Source organism: Chamaea fasciata, unplaced genomic scaffold, assembly GCF_029207755.1.
Source record: "Chamaea fasciata isolate MVZ Bird 193981 ecotype frontalis unplaced genomic scaffold, bChaFas1.0.hap1 SCAF_1, whole genome shotgun sequence".
NCBI lineage: Eukaryota > Metazoa > Chordata > Aves > Passeriformes > Sylviidae > Chamaea > Chamaea fasciata.
In genome coordinates, this window is record NW_027094086.1 from 1,947,178 (window position 1) to 1,968,023 (window position 20,846).

The 20,846-nt window shown below is 47.9% G+C and overlaps 1 protein-coding gene across 1 annotated transcript; it reads left to right on the forward strand.

The window, feature by feature from the left end:
* Nucleotides 1–12,916: 12,916 nt before the first annotated feature.
* LOC136301140 (ly6/PLAUR domain-containing protein 2-like) lies at nt 12,917–18,061 on the forward strand. The gene is made up of 3 exons (XM_066204001.1): nt 12,917–13,064; nt 16,611–16,730; nt 17,330–18,061. The coding sequence occupies exons 1-3, from the start codon at nt 13,013–13,015 to the stop codon at nt 17,536–17,538; spliced, it is 381 nt and encodes a 126-aa protein (XP_066060098.1). The 5' UTR covers nt 12,917–13,012; the 3' UTR covers nt 17,539–18,061.
* Nucleotides 18,062–20,846: the final 2,785 nt, after the last annotated feature.

The following is a 20,846-nucleotide window of genomic DNA, read 5'->3' on the forward strand; positions in this document are numbered from 1 at the left end:
CTCTGTCTTTTTCGGCCATCTGGAAAAAAGATTTTGGGGTTGGTTTGGGACTCGGTTACCTTTAGCAAAGAGCTGAACTTCAAAGCCATCAGCTGTGTCCTGATGTCCCATCCGTGCTTTTATGAGGCTCCTGATGATGCCACACTGGACAACCCCATGGGCTGAAGGCCTGGTTGTCTCCTCCAAGGGCCATCTCCTCCCTTTCTCGGATTTCCTTGGCTGGTGCCAAGGATTTGGTTGTGCCAGGGACCAAATGCTCATGGGAGGAGCATCCGGAGGCTGCTGATCCCAATAAATAACAAATATTATTCATGGAATTGCTAGGGGACTGAGCTGAGGGCCGGTTGGATAAATTTCACGTGGAGATTTGATTTTTCTCCCTCGCTCTCTTTTTGTCTCTTCCTTCCCATGTATGCTGATCTAGAATATGGAAAGAGGGATATTTTTGGTATTTCCTTTCCTGGCACAGATCTCTTGGATAGATCCATGTGTGTTTGAGAGAGGGAGGGGGTGACAGCTTGTCACAGTTGAATCCCAAGCACTTTCTCATCACTCATGCCAGCTCTCACTATTCCTGGTCGTCCTCTAGGTTGTTTTTTTTTTTTTTTCTGCCCCCAAATCTCCAGAATGACAATTCTGGTGAGAACCTCGTCTATTGTAAAACCCAGGCCTAAGAATGGGCAGGTGAAGTAATTAAAACCATTAGTAATAAGAACAATAAGTAGGATTTATGAAGTGTTCAGACTGGTGGGTTGCTAAACCAAATGCTGGATTTGGAATTTGAGAGCTGTGCTGGGACAGCCCTGAGGGGCTTTGGATGTGTTTATGTGGACTGTGGAATTAAGAGACCAAAATCTGAGCAGAAAACTCAGATATTCACCTGTTCTGACAAGACAAGAGGCTATGAGCAGGGGAGGTTTGGCTCCCTAGAAGCATAAAATATCGTGGAAGTTTTTTGCTGGAAATTAAGAGCTAAAGTGAAATACCTGCCCTCTTTGGAGTGTGAAAATGGTTTCAGTGCTTCCATCCTGGAAATGGCTGTAATTCACCAGCAGCTGCTGCCATCTCCCACTACCCCACCAAGGGCTCGAATTTTTGTGAACTGTCCAAAAATGCTCAAAATCTGTTGTGGCATCAGCACTTCCCACCCAGGATTTGGGGGTTTGCTGTTTGCCCGAGAGAAGGACTTCAAAATGTGCACAGTTCTTCCAGCTGGTTTTGAGAATTTATTTTTTTTTTCAAGGGCAAAATTTCTTTTGGAAACCACAAACCTGACATGACTTCCTTGCTCCAACAGAACGAATGATCAGTTGCTTAATTATTACTCCAAGGATCCACTTTGCTACGCCAGGATTGATGTTGATTTGCTCAAGTTGGGGTTTTATCTTTTTGAAGGGATTTGCCTCCCAGGGACTTTATTTGCCATGAAAAAGGGAGGCTGTGGTCCCACCACTCCTGTGGGAAGCTCTGGTGGGGGTGTCTGTGTGTCCACGGGATGAGTTATAGGATCCATGCCCTCTGGAAAAAGCAGGTGTGGTGCACATCTGGATGCCTGGAGGTTTAGGGCCCTTTCCCTTGCTCCGGTTGGTCTCAGCAGTTTGGGGTGAAGGTGGCTCTGGATCCTTGATCCTGAAGGAGTTATTTCGCCCCTCTCGGGGGCTGTTGAACGGGAATGGGAACAGAAGTGCCCGGTTTGGCATTTTGGGAACGCCCACGGTGCCCAGGGAAGCGAAGCCCTGGGTTGGTCCTGCCACCTACTGGCTCCTGCCAGACTTGGTGGAGGGACTTTGAAGCCCAAATCTCCGAAATCAAGGCGGGTGAGCTGCCTCAAACCTCAAATGATCGCACCCAAAGCAGAGAGTCGTCATCAGCAGAGACAGATTAAAGGTTTTAATTCGTCCAGCTTTGCTCTGATCGTGGAAATTGAGAAATAAAAGGCTTAAGAGGCTTCCCAAGTCCAACATTTTCTATGGGAGCACTTTTCCCCATCCCTAATCCTCCTGTTTCATCGAATGGAAATATATGAAGCCAATAAAATGTTGCAGGAAAAAAAGAATTAATAAATGTTGGCACGTTTTATTTCAGCTTTCTTGGATGATCCGAGGTGGTTTCCCTGAAATGTTGATTTTACTAATCGCTATCTGTGAGATTTGTAACTGTGTATTATCTTTATTGTATTGGGATAAGCGGGATAAAGGAGCATCCATCCCTTTAAATATATTAACCTAAGTATAAAGTGAAGTGTATGTTCCATCTTGTTTCTTATAATCTAATAAAAAAATATATGGAATTAATTAAAAAAAAATGCACTTGGAAGGAGATTTTTGTGTGTTTCTGCGAATATTCCAGATACGAGCTCTTGTTGTGTGCGGAAGGAAAATGCCTGGATTGTATTCCAGTCTCAGGGCTGAGGGCTGTGGGCTGGACAAAAGGACAGACCGAATTTAGGGACTAAAGGAGGGTTAAATTCCTACATTACATCTCAAGGCCATTGGAATCTCTTCCTGGGGATGGATAAAGAATGGGGATTGTCTTTGCCTTCAATAGCTCATAAATATCCCTGACTTCGCCGTGACCCTGCTGGGAATGGAGATGGGATTTGGCCTTGGAGCCTGCACTCTTCCTTGTGGGAGAGGGCGGCTATTTTGGGCACAGAAAGGGCCCTGTGTGGGTGTCCGTGGGCAGCTGCTCCCCTTCCTGCACTCCCAGGGCTCCAGCCCTGCTCCTGCCTCTGGACACGCGGACAAACGGACACAAGGACACATGGACACAGGGCTGGGTGCTCTGGAGATCCCCCCCCCCTGCTCTCCCAGCATCCAGCTCTGCAAGGTTATGTCATTCAAATTTTTGTTTAAAGATTTTGTGGGGATCCCAGCTGGATCCCACAGGAGAAGGGGGTTTTATTCCCTGGGGAATGTAAGACAAATGTGGAATAACAGCGATGGGCTCAGGAGTTTCATTCCTTTTCTCCACATAATTCTGGGCTGGACTGCAATTCCCACTGCAATCCATATTTTGCAAGTGTTTTTTGGGACGGGAGGGCTGCGGTGGTGACAGGGAATATTTTGCGGACTGGAGGGACGTTGCACAGCCAGGGGTCACAGAAGAAACCTGAATGTCCCTCCTGCCTGGCATTCCCATTTTTTCCTCACGTTGTCACCCATGTCCCAGCTCCTGCTGTTCCCAAAGGATCTGCACAGGCCCAGGATGGGCTTTTCCATATTTCAGCTGTTTGGAAAGTCGAGGGAAATGGTGCCACATCTCCTGTTTGCTCTTCAGATGTTCCTCACTGGCATCCCAAGGTTGTCCTGATCATCCCAGGATGGGAGACACCGAACGGGGCTGAGGTGGGAGAATTCCGGTCTCATCATCACAGGATCCTGGAATGGTTTCTGTTGGAAGGGACCTTCAAGGTCATCTCATTCCAACCCTCCGCCATTGGCAGGGACACATTCCACTATTCCAAGTTGCTCCAAGCTGTCCAGCCTGGCCTTGGTCACTTCCAGGGATCCAGGGGCAGCCACAACTGCTCTGGGAAACCTGTGCCAGGGCCTCACCACCCTCTCTTAGAAGAATTCCTTCCCAGTACCCCATCTATCCCTGCTCTCTGGCATTGGGAAGCCATCCCCTGTGTCCTGTCCCTCCATCCCTTGTCCCAAATCCCTCTCCAGCTCTCCTGGAGCCCCTTTAGGCACTGGAAGGGGCTCTGAGGTCTCCGTGGATCCTTCTCTTCTCCAGGCTGGACATTCCCAGCTCTCCCAGCCTGGCTCCAGAGCAGAGGGGCTCCATCCCTTGGAGCATCTCTGTGGACTCCTCTGGATTTGCTCCAGCATCTTCCTGCCATCCATGTTCTTATGACTCCAGACCTGGAGACAGTATTCCTGATGGGATCTCATGACGGCAGAGTAGAGGGGTTCTTATCCTACCCTTTGCCATCTCTCTGGACAGGGCTCCTCTCTATCTGGGACAAATACAGGTTTTAGAGGAGGAAAAAGCTCTGGAACTGAGGAGGAGTGTCTAAAAAGCTGATTCATTTGGGAGTTTTGACATGGAGCAGTCAAGAAAGGCATGTAGGAAGGGAGTTTGGAGTTTAAAACTGGAGTGGTGCTGAAGGAAGACAAAAAAAAAGACTGAATCAAGAGCTCCACCTTCCCACCAGTGCTGACCCTCTCCACCTCCTTTCCTCCTGCTTCCTTTTCTCCCCATTCCATGGATTTTGAGAGCTCGTGGGGGCAAGGGGGGAACGGCACCTGGAGGCTGCAGGAGGCTGGAAAGGTGGAAGAGGCTGGAAAGATGGGAGGATGTTGGAAAGATGGGAGGTGCTTTGTGGGAACACCTTCCAACCTTCCTGCTTTTCCTCTCGCAAGAAAAAGAGATTTCAGAAATTGCACAACTTGCCTGGGTCTCTGTGACCTGAACTTTCCTGGGATACAGGGAACACTCGGCCACCCGAGCTGACACTAATAACTTGTTCTTTGCGTGGGAGTTAAATCTGCACGGAAATATGACACAAAAACGGCACCAAACTCATGGGGGCAGAGGAGTGAGCAGCAGCCCCGTGCTCTCTGCTCCACTCCAATTAGCACCAACAACCGGGTGGATTGAATTTCGCACGGATTCTTGTCACACTTTGTCACCCGGAGCTGAACCAGGTGTTTTCCGCGGGTGCCAAGCGCTCCTGGCTCAGATTCCATCCCTCATCGCTCGGATTGTGGCGAGGCACTCACCCTTTGCTCCTCCAGAGGCTCAGTTTTGCACCTGAGCTCAGACCAGTAAAACCTGCTGGTTCCAGGAGCAGCAGCACCCATTTAGTAACAAACTACGAAAGGAAAGATACCAGAAAAAAGAATTCAAGTTCAGTTCACTCAGTAGATAAAGGATGGTGGCACCTTGTGTGTGACCACTCAGGTTCTTTAGAAGGACAAGGTGGAGCTACTCCTGTCGGAATTCTACTCCTGGGTTGTTCAAGGCAATTTAGATAAACTGAATTTTTCTTCCTATTTTATTTTCACCCAGAGGTTTCTTGTCCTCGAGCTGGTTGGCACCAAGTAACTGCAAACCACGAATTCTGGGAAGAGTGAAAATTTAAAAATACCGAAATTATCCTGAAAAGTCCTTCCTTCCTTGGGAAATGGGCTGGGTGGAGGGATTTGCATTTTCCCCTCTTGTCAGGAGGTGGCAGCGGCAGGTCCCAGTTCTGCCAGTGCGTTCCCTTGGGATGCACTGGGATGGGAGTGTTGCCATTCCAGGACCACAAGCCCCTTCTCCTAAGGGACATGATGGAGAAAGGACTTCCTTTGGAACCTGTGGACTAGGAATAAATCCATCCCAGACCTCTCTTTGACCCTTTTCCATGGCAGATGCTGTGGGGCCCCCTGAGCCCTCCCTTCCCAGCCCGTTTTCCAGGCTGAAAAAATCCATCTGTCTCACAACTCCTCGTGTTGCCTGGGGTTAAATCCATGTTCCAACCCACATGAAAAGCTGGGAATCACAGCACTGACATGGTGGGACAGCTCAGAGAACTGAGTTCTGCCGTGGCTGGGCTGTGCTTGGGCAGGGAGAGGGGGTAGATAGGACAGGAGGTGTTGTTGTGGGTGTCTGATAACAGCCTGATCAGATGGGAGAAGATAAGGCCTTTTCCAGACATCTGGAACAAGCCACACGTTCCCAACTGCCGCCTTTTATTCTGAAGCCATTCCCTCTTGTCCTGCCACCCCAGGCCCTTCTCCAAAGTCCCTCTCCAGCTCTCCTGGAGCCCCTTTAGGCATTGGAAGGGCCTCTGAGGTGTCCTCAGAGCCTTCTCTTCTCCAGGCAGAAAAATCCCAATTCAGCCTTTCCTCATGGGAGAGGTGTTGTTTTCCTCACCTTTCCCAGGGAGAAATGCTCTGGCAGCCAAAAGTTTTTGGATTAGAAACATCTTCCTGAAACCTTCAAGCATCTGGGGGCCACACCTGGGCTGTTTTTTTGTTGCAGGACACCTTGAGCCTCTCACCTGGGCAGTGGAATCTTCATTTCAGTTTTCTCCTGGTTTGGGCAGCTCCCAGAAGCCAAAAACGTGGATATTTCCAGCTCCGATGCCAAGCTCTGCAGGATTAGAGGGAGGTGAAAAGGGCCTGGAGGCAAAGCTGGTACTTTTCAGTTGGGTTATTTAGCGTTTTACACGTGTTGTCCTTGTTCTTTCCTTCTGGGTCAGCGAGAAGTGACTGAGGTAGGAAAGTATCTCCTGTGCCTTGGATTAAGTCTGGAATGAAGGCAGAGGATAATTAAGGCAGGTGACAGCTACTCTGAGCGAGTGATTTACATTCCTGCATCATTAACAATGCCTTGGAAGTGCTGGATGGAGCAAACCATCCACAAATAAGCGATCGCTGCCTCAGTCAGGGTTGGCGGGGAGGGGGAATTTCTCAGCTTAGAAGCAAAAAGAACAAAAGGGAGCGAGAAAAGAATTGATGGGGAAGGAATTAAAACTCCCACTAGTTATAAATATGTGATCAATCCTTTCTACGCACATCGTACACGCACTTTAGGAATTATTAACTCCTCTAAGATTCCCCCATGGGATCGCTGTTATCCACGTGCTGGCCACTGGCCAGGGAAGCGATGGACGTGAAGGTCTCACCCAGAAAGAGTTAAAGAGCTACACAGAGGTTAATCTAAATAATAACCTGGAGATAAGAGGTACCTGCATGGAATTCAGAGAGGAAGAGAAACAGGTTGGGGAAAAAAAAATAAATAAAAGAAGGCAGGTGAATGATTACCTGTAGGGAACAGGACTCCTTATAAAAATAAATAATCTTGTTCCTGCCTTCTTGTCCTGGGGAACATCCAAAGCATCTCTGAGCCCCAGGAGCAGCTCACAGCACCTGGCTGGGGCAAAGAAGGGGACACAGAGAGGTCTGGTGGGAATCTGGGATGAGCAGCAGAGTTAAGGAACCCTTTGAGGGGTGGTCTGACCTCTCTGCCCTGGGTCTGGCTTTAATCACATTCTCTCAGGTCTCTCTTGGAGCCAGGAGCGACAACAGGACCCTGGGATCCATGAAAAGGAATGTGACCAGCAGATCCAGGGATGGGATTCCCTCCCTCTGCTCCCCTCCCTCTAGATCTCACCTGGAGTTCTGTATCCAGCTCTGAGGGCCTCAGCACAAGGATGTGGAGCTGCTGGAGCGAGTCCAGAGGAGGCCACAGAGATGCTCCAAGGGATGGTGCCCCTCTGCTCTGGAGTCAGCATGGGATAGCTGGGAATGTCCAGCCTGGAGAAAAGAAGGATCCAGGGAGAGCTCAGAGCCCCTTCCAGTGCCTGAAGGGGCTCCAGGAGAGATGGATAGGGACTTTGGACAAGGGATGGAGGGACAGGACACAGGGAATAGCTTCCAACTGCCAGAGGGCAGGGTTAGATGGGATATTGGGAGGGAATTCTTGGCTGTGAGGGTGGTGATGCCCTGGAATTCCCAGAGCAGCTGTGGCTGCCCTATCCCTTCGAGAACTTGGATGGGGCTTGGATCAATCTGGGACAATGGAAGGTGTCCCTGTCCATGGCAGGGGTTTGGAATGAGATTATCTTGAAGGTTCCTTCCAACCCAAATCATTACATGATTTTTTGTCCCAGTTCAGTGCCAAAGTGAAAACCAGTGTGGAGAAGAGTGCCAAACTTCCTGCATCCCTGTGCAGCTCCAGTCTGTGTCAAACCCACCTGCTCCCAGGTGTGAAAGCCACAGCTCACTGCTCAGCTGCCTCCGATACCTTAAGTTTTAGCTTTCATGTTTTTCAGATCCTGTGCTGCCCAGGGGTGCAGTTCTGAGCCTCACATTAAGTGTCAGTCAGCTCTCTTCACAGAGTAGGGAGACAAAACAAATCCTTTTCCTGCTGGAGACCAAGGACAATGAGTACAAGTTTCAGGCCCAAAAGCACAAACAACAGTGGACTGAAGGGAGGAATAAGAAGAATGAGACCTCACAACCTGAAGATGTAATTGGACAATTAAATCTCAGTAGGCAAATGGACCAAAACTTATAAAAATGAAAGACTTCGTGACCGGTCAGCCATTTTGTGACCATTCTTAATCCGCCCTGGGTGTAGCCCTGGCCAGGCCCTGTCCTTCCCAAGGTCTATCCTAGAGCCCTTTCAATAAATATCTACTTCGTTCTCTAGCTCTGTCCAGTCTCTGTTTCAGGTCAGCCTTCCCAAGGCATCATGTCCTTTGAGCCTGTGGCTTGTCCCACCGAGGGGACACACGTCCTTTCCCTGAGGGCACCTTCCAGAAGCTCAGTTATGGGAATCTCCTGACCTTTACACACTCCAGAGGCTTGGGAGAGGGATGAAGTGTCTCCAGAGCTGTGCCAATGTAATGGTTTTTAAGCTGGGCAAAGACACGTTGGATCCTGGCCATACATTGTAGGGGATTGTTGTAAAATCAATTAGGAGGAATAAGGCTGCTGTGACTAATGAGCTGATGAGTGGTGCCTTAGTGAAAATGGCTCTAAAAGAGCTGCAGGGTTGGATTCCTGACTCATTATTCAGAGGGATAGGTCAGAGTCAGGCTTGGCATTTTTCACTTTGCTTTCCCAGCATTCTCTTTAACTTTTAAAGACATTCCTCATCAATGGAGGAGATGGAGGAGGGCAGGGATACCTGTCCAATTCCCTTCTTCCTGCTGCAAGAATCTCAGCTCCGGAGAATTTTGGTTTCTGTGAGGGAGACAGGTGGGGACTGCGATGTCCCAGAGGTGAAGTTTGTGGTGATTTAATCCCTGGCATCTTCCCAGCAGCGGTTCAGTGCTCAGGGTAACCTATCCTTGCTGCTGCTGTGGGTGCCTTTCATCCCTGACCCTGGATCTGATGGAGTGAGTCCAGAGGAGGCCACAGAGATGCTCCAGGAGCTGGAGCCCCTCTGCTCTGGAGCCAGGCTGGGAGAGCTGGGAATGTCCAGCCTGGAGAAAAGAAGGATCCAGGGAGACCTTGGTGCCCTTTCCAGTGGATGAAGGGTCCAGGAGAGCTGGAGAGGGACTTGGGACAAGGCATGGAGTGACAGAACAAAGGGGGATGGCTTTACACAGGAATAGGGTAAGGCTAAATGGGATATTGGGTAGAAATCCTTCCTTGTGAGGGTAATGAGTGGCTGGAATGGAATTCCCAGAGCAGTTGTGGCTGCCCCATCCCTGAAGGTATCCAAGGCCAGGTTGGACAGCATCTGGAGCAACCTGAAATAGTGGAGGATGTCCCTGCCCATGGGAAGGGCTGGAATGGGATGATCTTTAAGTCCTCTTCCAGCAAAAGCTTGGCACTAGCACGTGGCAGTGGCATGTCAGCACCTCTCCACCCTTAAATCCAGCCCCATCTTTCACTCCTGCATCTGCCTGCTCTGGGAATTTGGGATTCACAGGAGATACGTCAAGAGCTGATTAGAGTAAATAGAGAGAATTCATAATAATTAAGTCAAGAAGGCTCTCAGTGCCTGCAGGCCTTGGTCCCTGAAACTCTGCCCTGGAGGTGGATGGGGAATTTTAGGATTTGCAAAGGAATTGGACGGCCTGGAAAGTGGTAGGATTTGGAGATTTCCAGGCTGGATGCAATGAGGCAGGTCTGATGAAGATGCCTCCACCCTGAGACTGCCTCAGCTGGTGAGGTAGGACAGGAAAAGAGTTTGGCACGGGATTCCTGGGCTGGAAGTAAACATTTGGCTGAACTTTCCCTTTTGTTTATGACAACAAACTCATCTGAAGTGTGAGAGTTGTATTAATTTCCCTTTGAACGCATACACTAAAAAAAGTCTATTTTTTTAAAATCCGTCTTCTGACAAGGCAGATTTATGCAGATTGTGTGTCTTTTTAATTTTTTTTTTTTTTAATGTAATTAGTGGGACCCCCCAATAGAGCAGGTTGTGGTTTCCTACAAAATAGTAAAAGGAATTCAACAAAACAAAATTTGAATGTTGTCATTAGTTCTTGTTATTTTTTTTTTTTTTTTGGTGAGTCACCAGCAATGCAAAGCAGCAGCACAGGGTGTGCATAAAAGAGGAAACATTCCAGGACTCAGATAATATCAACTGAAACCATAAACAAGGTGTGCTGACACCCCCCCCAAACCACCCTCCGGAGAGAAGGAAGGAATGGGATTTAGAGCAGGGTAGTAGCGGAGATTCTTCCATCCAAGATTTTCTAAGGCGAGGGAGATCACATTTCAGCTGTGCAGGTGAAACCAGTAATTTAACACATTGTTTGAAGGCTCTTAATACCAGAAACCAGAAGCCACACCCCATCCATTTTTTCTTTTTTTTTTTCCCCCTACAAAGAAGGCAAACACCATCAGAGGATTTTGCCTTTTTAATAGGATTATAACATTTTCTGCTGAACACGAGGGATGCCAGACCTGGAACGTACCTAAATGTCTTTCCCTAGGTAATTTTTGGGGCTGGAAATAACTGCTTAGCTCTCATAATCCACATAATTACTGTATTAGAGAGGCAACTGTGAAAACAATCCGTCGGAATTCCTGGGGATGGAAGTCACCTGGAAGTGGTGTTCGAAAAAGCAGCAGGGATTGCTGAAATGCTGAGACCACTTTTAGATTGGATATTAGGGAAAAATTCTTCCCTGCGAGGGTGGGGAGGCCCTGGAATGGATTTTGAGAGAAGCTGTGGCTGCCCCATTCCTGGAAGTGTCCAAGGCCACATTTTTAGCAGCCTGGGGTAGTGGAAGTTGTCCCTGTCCATGGCAGAAGGTTGGGACTGGATGGTCTTTAAATTCCCTTCCAACCCAAGCCATTCCATGATTCTGGAGCTTTCGGTTTGGAGAGATGATGACTGGACTTTTTATCCAGCATTCCTAGAAAAACTTTTAACATCCCAAGGCAGGACAAGACAAGTCGGCCTTAAGTCACACCAGGGAAAGTTCAGATTGGATATCAGGAAAAATTTCTTTGCAGAAAGGGTTGTCAGGCTGTCTTGGTTTGGGAAGACAGGTATCTGCCAGGTAATAAAAAAAAAAAAACCACAACTGCAGTTTCCTTTGGAATGGAGAGTGTAAACCCCCCCCCCCCCCCCCCTTGCCCCCTTTTTTCTTTTTCAATTATAAATTACAATCAGAGGCTCTTAAGCAAAGATTTGGGAAACAGGAATAGCAGTTCTTTGCTAGTATGTATTACAGAGCAAAAAACACAAAAAAACCAAAAACCCCACCAAACAACTACAGCATTAATAACAAACGAAAACAGTACCAAGAACTTTGAGGGCTTTGTTTCACAAAACCCAGGGCAGTTTGGTTTTGGTGTTCTTGCAGGATCTTCAGAGCACCAAGCTGAAACAGTGGAAAAGTCCCGGGCTGGTAGCTGGGATGGCAGGGTGTCCCGGCAGCGCAGGGGGTGCAGGGTCACGCTGCAGCAAGAAGAGCAGCGCCGAAGAAGCCGAAGGCGAGGCAGAAAGTGGCCCAGCTCCCGCGGGTGGCAGAGAAAACTCCGGATTCAGGCCGAACCGGTGATAGTAGATTTCCCAGGACTGGATCCCTTTGGCCACAGTGAAACTCTTCCAGCCAGCAACAGCCGTTCTTTCTCTCCCTGAATGCTGAACGCCGGAAAATGAAGAGCCTGCAGCTGCCTCAAGCTCTGTTTTTTACCTGCATTATCTCCTCCTTCTAACTTTGTCCACCTTTTTGTTTCGGTTAAGTACTCTCAAGTATCCAACACTTGGTCTCCTTGGTAACTTGTGGGGAAAAAATTCTTTAGAGAAAGAAGGAACAAACTTAACCCCCAACACAGGCACTGGAACAGGCTCCAGGGTAGTGATGGAGTCGCAGCCCTGGAAGTGCTCAAAAAACCCGTGGATGTGGCACTTGAGGACAGGGTTTAGTGGAGAAAGTGGTAGTGGTGCTGGTTTGACTCTGAACGTGATGATCCTGACGTCTCCCCCAACCTTATTGATTGTATGATTCCAAGAGTTCAAGTGAATAACCCTGGATGAAGTTCCTTCGATGGCGGAATAAGGAAGGTGGTGGGGATATCTCCAACACCATTTTGGATTCAGCTTTTCCCCATTCCTTAGTGAAAATCTGTGTTGGCAGGGTGCCCGGCATAGCCACCAAAGGGCGCTTCCTTCCCAATTTTTGCAATTCCACACTTAGATTCGCTCCTCCCATGTTGGAGGAGGATTTCCTAGCACGGAGCTGGCCTGAGGCGCAGGAAAATCCAGCAGATGCCTGGGGCAGCAGGGTTGGGAATGGGAAAAGTGTTTGGGAAGAAAAAAAATTCATGAGCTTGCAACCACACTTGGAGAGGCCTGGCTCAGAGCAGAGGGCCTTCTCCATTCCATCCTTCCTAGGGTTAATGAGCCTGAGAGATTCCTTTGGCCCAATCTTTCGGGTCCTGGTCCTGTTTTTTTCCCAGTCCTCCATGCTTTTTCCAGTGAGTGAGGGAGTGAAAGTCAGATTTCCATGTCTAGACCAGGCTGGAGCAACCTGGTCTAGTGGAAGGTGTCCCTGCCCATGGAGAAGGTTTGGAATGAGATGATCCCTTCCAATCCAAACCATTCCATGATTCTCCTCCTCCTGATAAACTCTGGACCCCACTGAGGGTAAAAACGCAGCGGAGAAAAATCCATGAGGTTCAATCCCTCGATGTTGACACCCACCAAGGCTTTTTTTTACCCAGGATTTCTTGAAAACACTCCAGAAGAGGAGAGGAAATATCCCCAAGCTGCAAGACAAGACCTGGACACCAGGGTTATTTAACACCCCGGGCCTTCCACATCCTGCTGGGACACAAAACACCAGGCTTAACCAATCCCAGCCATTGTCTACCCTGCAAAAACAGGTTTTCTTCTACAAAGAACACAAAAAGAGGTGATGAAATAGCAAGAGGTGGTACCTGCTTTGGAGCTCCTTCTATTCATATATAGCTCAATGAGAGTCGTTTTTCCAGTAGATTTGGATCTGGGGACAGAATCGGTGCATGGCAAATCACCAGGACGGGTGACATTGGTGAGGAGTGGTGACAACACAGTGACCAGACAACGAGGACTGTGCGAGATGAAGGTGTTTCTGTCTCTTCTGCTGGCTGCTGCCACTTGCATGGATTTGGGTGAGTTTCTGCTCGGATTTATCCAGACACCTTCAGGAGATGCAGAGTGATGGGATAAGATGAGCCCTGTTCCATCTGAAAGTCACATCCCTAACTTTAGACAGTTTTCAGAAAAAAAATAAAATCTATGTTTGGAATATTTCCATATCTTCAGGATGGTGATGGTGTGATTGGGATTGTCAGGCTCTTTAGGAAGTTTCACAAGGCAGAGTGTGATTAAACCGTGTCATTCCTTTCACGCAAATTCCCACTCTCACTTTTTCCATGTTTATTCTCAATCTCACTCCTTTTTTTTTTTAACATTATTTTTAACTTTCTGTACCTTTTTTGATACTTGGCCCTGGATTTCAGTTCCATGTAGTGTGTGTGGGAGTTCTCCAAAAATGTTACATGTGGGATTTATCCAATTTTAGTTGTTAGAAATGGGAAAGATGGGCTGGGACTCTGCTGGTGGCCCAGGTACTCCAGGGTTGATGTTTATTGTGGAATCATGGAATGATTTGGGTTAGGAGGGACCTCAAAGATCAAAGTGAGGCACTGGAAAAGGTTACCCCAAAAAGTTGTGGATGCTCATTCCTGGAAGTGTCCAAGGCCAGGTTGGGCAGGTGCCTGGTCCATCGGAAGGTGTTGCTGCCCATGTCAGGGGGTGGAATTCCACGATTATAAAGGTCCCTTCCAACCCAGACCATTCTGGGATTCCATTCTATGATTCCATGATCCTCCCTCCATCCTTTCTGTCCCTTGTTTCTACCACCAGATCAATTTCTTGGACAAAAAACTGATGATCCCAAGCTTTGCTGGTGTTCTCCTGGATGTCCAAGATAATTCATGAGCAGTATCAGTCCAGGATCTGTGACTTTTCACTGGGATATTCTCAAATCCAGACAGTGCTGGGTCTGATTTTATCTGTGCCTGTCTGTGGAGCTGTGTTTGGATTTTTTAACTCCTATTTATTTCCTTCTTATGCAAGGACATTTTTGGTCCTCCCTCCTTGCTGAGCAGACTCTGCAGGGGAGAAAAAGGTGGTGGCTTGTTTGGTTTTCTTTTCAGAGAGGAACACAAATCCTGTGGGTTGGATTTGTCCACAAATCCCGTGGGTTGGACTTGTCCAGCATCATGAAATGTGAGACTGAGAACGATGCTTCCTCCTAAGGATGAATTTCACAACTGTCAGACGTGGAATTAGTGCAAACAAAGCATCAGGTCACAATGGGCAGAGCAAGAGAATAAAGTTTGCTTTAGCAGGAAAATTGCTGTGTTTGTTTAGAAAAGGTTTTTTTTTTTCCTGGCTCATTAATTAGGATGGTGGCTGTTTTCACAGGGTGACTTGTTTGCCTGAGCCTGCTGGCATCCCATTGGAGCTGTGCTGGGAGGAGCTGAATGATTTCTCCTTTTTAAGTGAGGTTTACAGGAACCTCGGCAGGAATGTCACACAGACGGGGTGACAAGGGCTTCCCACACCAAAGAGGGGCTGCTGGGGTGTGATGGCACCGAAATACATCAGTGCGGTTGTAGCACACATTTCGAGGTATCTGCTGCAGGGTGGAAGAGAGCACCCAGAGGAGAAGACCCAGATCAAATGTTGGGTTCCTCAGAAAAACCCGCAGAGAGCAAAATGCGCTGAAAACCTTGTTGAAAAATGGCTTTTTCTGGTGATAGGAAGCACCAGACACTGTTTTGGTTTGGTATCTTTAGTTTGGAGTGCTCTGTGTAACAACAGTCTGGGTTCTTTGGTGGTTTTCTCCGAAGGTTCTCCATCTCAGAGGACTTTAGGCACTGAAAGATTTGGACTGTGGTTATTCTGTGGTCGTAGGAGCTGAGAAGCACCTGCAGCTCTCAAGGGCTTCACAGCTTAACAGGGATGAGGAACATTTTTGAAGTAGTGAGGGACAAGGCAGGAGGAGCTGGCTCAGGACAGATTTGGAGTGTTGAGTAACAAATTTTGTGTCTGTGCTCTCTGCCTAGAGCAGAACTTGTCACATACAATCCGTTCATGGTGCTGCTGTCTGGTTTAATTCTTCTCTCTGAGGGTGGTGAGGTCCTGGCACAGATTTTCTCAGAGAATCTGTGGCAGCCCCATCCCTGGAAGTGTCCAAGGCTAGGTTGGACAGGGTTTGGAGCAACCTGGGATAGTGGAAGGCGTCCCTGCCCATGGGAGGGGTCTGGAACGGGAAGATTTTAAGATCCTTTCCAACCCAAACTGTTCCATGATTTAAAAGAACCCCTCACACTTTCTTCTCACAAACCCAGAATCTCAGCACGAGGGGGAGGGTTGTGCTCAGTTTGTTCTCATGGCTCAGTGAATCTGATAGAGAGAAATTCCTTCTGTCTAGGACCCCCTCTCAGCCTCTGGGAAGGGCTGGCAGAGTGGATATCACCAGAGGAAATTCTCACTGCTGCAACTCACATCCAAGTCTGACATTTTTGTGTATCCAGATCCTTCACCAAGGGGACAAACCCAACCAAGCTGACAAATTTCTGTGATGAAGTGACTGGCCTGGTAGACAAGGGATGAGCTGTGGATATTTTCTACCTGGACTTCAGGAAGGACTTTGATGCTGTCCCCTAGAAGATCATGGAATCAGGGAATGGTTTGGGTTGGAAGGGACCTAGAGACCATCCAGTTCCCCCCCCTGCCATGGAGCAGGGACACCTTCCACCATCCCAAGGTTGCTCCAAGCCCCATCCAACCTGGCCTTGAACACTTCTAGGGATGGGGGATCCACAACCTCTTTAGGAAACCTGTTCCAAGATCCCCATGGACAAGGAGTTGAGGTGTGGGCTGGGTGGACATCTCTCTCCTGAGGAAAAGCTGGGACTTCTCAGGCTGGAAAAGTGAAGGTTCAGGTTGGGAATCTTATAAATGTCTGTAAATTCCTGAAGGGAGAGAGCAAAGAGGACAGAGCCAGGCTCCTTTCGGTGATTCCCAGTGCCAGGAGCAGGCAAAGCACACAAACTGAAGCACAGGAGACATCAGGAAACACTTTATGGCTGTGGGGTTGACTGAGCACTGGCAGAGGTTTCCCAGGGAAGCTGCAGAATCTCTATCCTTGGAGATATTAAAGCCCCACCTGGAGAGAGTCCTGGACAAGAGGCTTTAGGTGGTCCTGCTTGAGGGCAGGGATTGGATTGGTGGAGCTCCAGAGACCCCTTCAAACCTCCCCCGTTCTGTGATTCTGGGAGTTTGGGAGTCTGGGATCTCTTTCTGATGCTCTGCTGAAGTCAAGGAGGGAGGTAGATCCAGAAAACAGAGAAATAAATCAGCCCAAGCTCTTTCCTGTGTCACGGGGTCTCCTGTGTCCATCGCTCTGTCTTGTTTAACTCATCACAAGGGCTCTGAACCCGACATGAGGCTGTGCTTTGACCACCAGACATTTGTGCTTCTCATTCCCACCAGTCCAAACACGTTCTGTTATTCTATTCCCATCCTCAGCACGATTGATTATTTTGGAAAATCCCTCCCGAGGGATACCTGGAGGGGCACAGAGAGAATCCACACTGAGCCCATCCTCATGTTTTCCATCCTCCTGTTTTCCCTCCTCACAGGACACTCCTTGAAGTGTTACACCTGCAGGGAAATGACCCCAGTTGAGAAGTGCCAGACAATTGAGAACTGCACAGAGGCTGAGACCATGTGCAAGACTACGATGTATTCCCTGGAGGATGGTAAGGAAAATTCCTTCTTTATCCACACTTTTAACAGGAATCACTGTTTTGACAGTTCTGGTGTGGAGACCGGCTCCTCTTTCCACTGAAATGTGGAAAAGAACTCCTATGGGAGATCCAGCTCTCCTGCTGTTGTGGGAAGCAGTGTTTGTGTGAGGGATTATTTAGTGAATGCAAGCTCCTGGTTAATGCTCAGAAGTAAAATTTTAACTTTCAGCAAGGTTGTGTGGTGATAGGAAAGCAGGGAGTGGCTTTAAACCTGAAGAGGGTGAGTTTAGATTGGATATTAGGAAGAAATTCCTCCCTGTGAGGGTGGGGAGGCCCTAGCAGAGATTTCCTGGAGAAGCTGTGGCTGCCCCATCCTTGCAAGTGTCCAAGGCAAGGTTGGAAAGGGTTTGGAGCAACCTGGGATAGTGGAAGGTGTCCCATGGCAGAGAGGTTGGAATCTGATGATCTTTAATTTCCTTTCCAACCCAAACCATCCTCTGATTCTATGACACCAACTCCTGGTCATCAGAAGACAAAAGAGAACGGCTGACCCTCTCCTCTCTTTCCCCCAGTCCTAACTGCTCCTGCTTTTTTTTTTTTCTTTGCCACAGTTTTTCCCTTCACAGGAGTCTCGACTGTCACCAAGATGTGCTCCTCCACCTGTGTCCCCTCCGACATGGATGGCATCGGGGTGGCACATCCTGTCACCTGCTGTTACTCCGACCTGTGCAACTTTGATGGTGCAGCAAGTTTGACGATAAGTGTTGGGATCCTGGCAAGCTCCCTCTGTGCCTTTTTCTGGACTAGACTGATGGAATGATGGGAATTATTTATTCTGAAAATTCCATGAGGAAAATAACCCCCCACCAGCCCAGCTTTCCATGAACTACACTCAACAGCTCCCAAAAATTGTCTTTTTTTTTTTTTTTTTAATATTCACAACTATTTTTTTTAATTTTCCACAACTAAGAGAGAAGCAAAGCTCAGGAAGCCCCAAACCAGTTTTTCAAATTGATTTTTCAACAACTCCCACAAAATTAACTGCGGAGTTTGTTTGCTCTGCTGGTCTGGTTGGGCTTGAAGCAAAAAATTCAAATGTGTGGAGTATGTTTAAGGCAAAAAGCCTTGAGCAGAGCCTTTCCTACCTCCTTAGAGCAGATCCTCTCCATCCCATCATTTTCTGCTGTTCTTCCTAGATCTCCTTCTTTGCACCCACTAAGTTAAGGAGACAATTCCGTGTTCAAAATATGAGGCAGGAGACTGAACTTGCCATGCCAATGGTCTGTTCCAGGGAGGTTAAAATCTCGTGTTCTCTGTACCCTTTTGAGCAGAATAAAAAAGAATCTTGTGTTAAAACGGTTGTAATCACATTTAATTTTCCTTTGTTTGTTTGTTTGTTTGTTTACAAACTTCATCTTTCAGTATTGTTTAACAGTTAACAGAGCTGGGTTTTGGGGTCAGTCGCACAGCAGATGGATGAGACATTTCCCATTATCCCTCACTGGAAGTGACTTTCCACCAACATTTCTTCCATCAGCTCCCCTTGTACAAATCTATCTTGACTGTGAACACTGAATTTTCCCTGAATTTGGAGATCAGTGGAATGACTTTCCCCCTTGCTTTAATCCTCCAGACCATCATCTGCAAATCCTTTTGTGTTCCTCCAGGCTCCCAACATTTTGATCCCTCCCTCTCTGCTTCTGCATTTTCCTGTAATCCCCTTTCCAAGGTCCAGCAAAAATATCCTCCTCCAATTATCACCCTGCTCCTGATATTTGGGTTCATCAATCCAAATGTGATACAAACTCTTCCATGGGGCACATGAGGTTTCCAAGAGAGGTGGTACAATTCCCATCCCTGGGAAGTTTTCATGGCCTAGATGGATGAAGTCCTGAGAAACCTGGGCTGACCAAAAAATTGGGAGCTTGGATCAGGAACTTGGATTAGGGACATTCTGAGGTTGCCTTTCCAACCTGAGCTCCCTGTAAGTCATGATCCCACTGGGATCCCACTGGAACACAAACACCTGGAAAATCATTTCCAGGCATTCTACAAAAAATACACACTGGGAAGAAATTCCTCCTTGTAAGGATGGTGAGCCCTGGCATTTCTGGTTTCCTGGAGAAGCTGTGGCTGCCCCATCCCTGGAAGTTTTCCAGGCCACGTTGGATAGGGCTTGGAGCAACCTGGGATAGTGGGAGGTGTCCCTGGCCATGACATGGGGATGGAATGAGATAATCTTAAAAGTCCCTTTCAACCCAAACCATTCCATGAAGCTCTGGAAGCTCCTTGGTGGGGATTTCTCCAGCTCTGCCAAAGTCACAGATCCTGGAGCCAAGTGGGTTGACTTTTACCTGGGAGAAGTCCCAACACTCGTCTCACAATTTAATTCGGGGAAAAGAGGTGAAATTGCTCAGTGTGCCGTCCCATTTACGGCTCTCTTGAACCACTGAGGTTTTTTTTGGAGGTTCACACCCTCGGAAAACCATCAGGCAGGGCTGATTGCAGCCACCTCTGAGCAGCTCCGCAGCCGTCATCGCTTTGAGGAGCCGTGGGAGGAGGAGCTGATCCTCCCCTCCCTTCACCGGCCACAGGTGCTTCACCCCTTTGATCTCTGGCCAGTTTGGCAGCGTGTTTCCCACATTCCGGCTGTTCCCCGCAGAGGTCACAGCCGTGGGGAAGATCTGGTGTGAAAGGCAGGGAATCTGTGGGGGTGAGGCTCTGGAGTCGCTCCCCCTGGAGCGAAGCGGAGCTCTCCAAGCACAGGGTGATGGAACTTGGCGCTTAAACATCAAGCTGAACCTCTCTGTGGTTTGCGTCTTTTCTGATATAAAAATTAATATATTTAGCTCTGTTCCACCTGGTGCGGAGCTGGTCCATCCCACTTTTAATTCTACATAATTTTAATTAAATAATTAAATATTAACATGCTCCATCCCACTTTTAAATCCATGTATACTCACAAACTGAACTCCTCTGCAATGTAAACGATTGAAAGATACAAAGAAATTCCACAGAGGAAACTTTTACATTTTACAGAGAATAAAACACATGACTAGGAGCATTTCATTTATAAGCGCTACTTCACATATCCCATCGCTAAAATGACAATTTAAAGTTGTACCTCAAGGTGCAATGTCCTCAACTTCCTGCTTCTGGAAATGTCTCTGATTATTTATTTCCCCCTCAATAGCCACAGAAGGATTTTTTTTTTTTCTTCTGAAATTTAATTCCCTCCTCATCCAATTGACCTCCAGGTCCATCTGTTTTTTCTCATCCTCCTCATTCCTGGGGTCTGTTTGAAGCTCTCCTTGAAGGTTTCCTGGCATTTATTTAGGAATGAGTCTTTTGCTCCTTTTTCTTTTGTCTCCCAAGCTCTCCCAACCCTTTGGGCTTGCCTCTTGTCCTGTCATGGTGAGTTTCTTCTCCTAGGAAGAGTTTGGCTCAGTCTTTTCTAGGATTATTTTGGAACGCTGGGAGAGGACAAGGGTTCATGTTTCAGACAAAAGGCAAGGAGAACTTCATGGAGAGATGGATAACTCGTCCAAAAGCTGTCTGAGGAAATCAGGCAGGGCTTTGCTTGGTCAGGGGAGACTGGCTTTGGGGCAGACATCCACCCCCCACCTTCCTGACCCTTGTGTGGAGCTGGGATGAGTTGCCACCTAATCTTTTGTTAATGGGGATTAATAAAGTGATCTGTGTTTTCCTCCTAGCTCAGGCATGATTTTTTTGTAGAACAACCTGGCTCTGGTTTTTTGCTTCAGCTGCCAGCCTGAGAGACCTTCCCAAGGGCCTGGATCTGTCTAAACACATTCCCTTGGGAGCAGTAGGATTCAGGCAGGACTCTGGATAAACACAACCTCGCTATGCACAGAGCTAAGCTCCCTACCATATTTCTCTGAATACATTTTGTTTTTTCCCTGTCCCCAGAGGCAAAAGCAGGTGAATTCCCTCTTGGAAGCCCTCCAGGTAAAATCCAGCTTGGTGACTGCAGGATATAGCTCAGGAATCAGCAAACAGCCCCGCCAGAATGTTTCGCTGCTGCCTCTGAAAAATAGGGATCTGTGTCATGCTTCCAGTCCTGGCAGAATAGAATCAGTCCAGTGTGTTTGCTAATTCTTCCTTGGA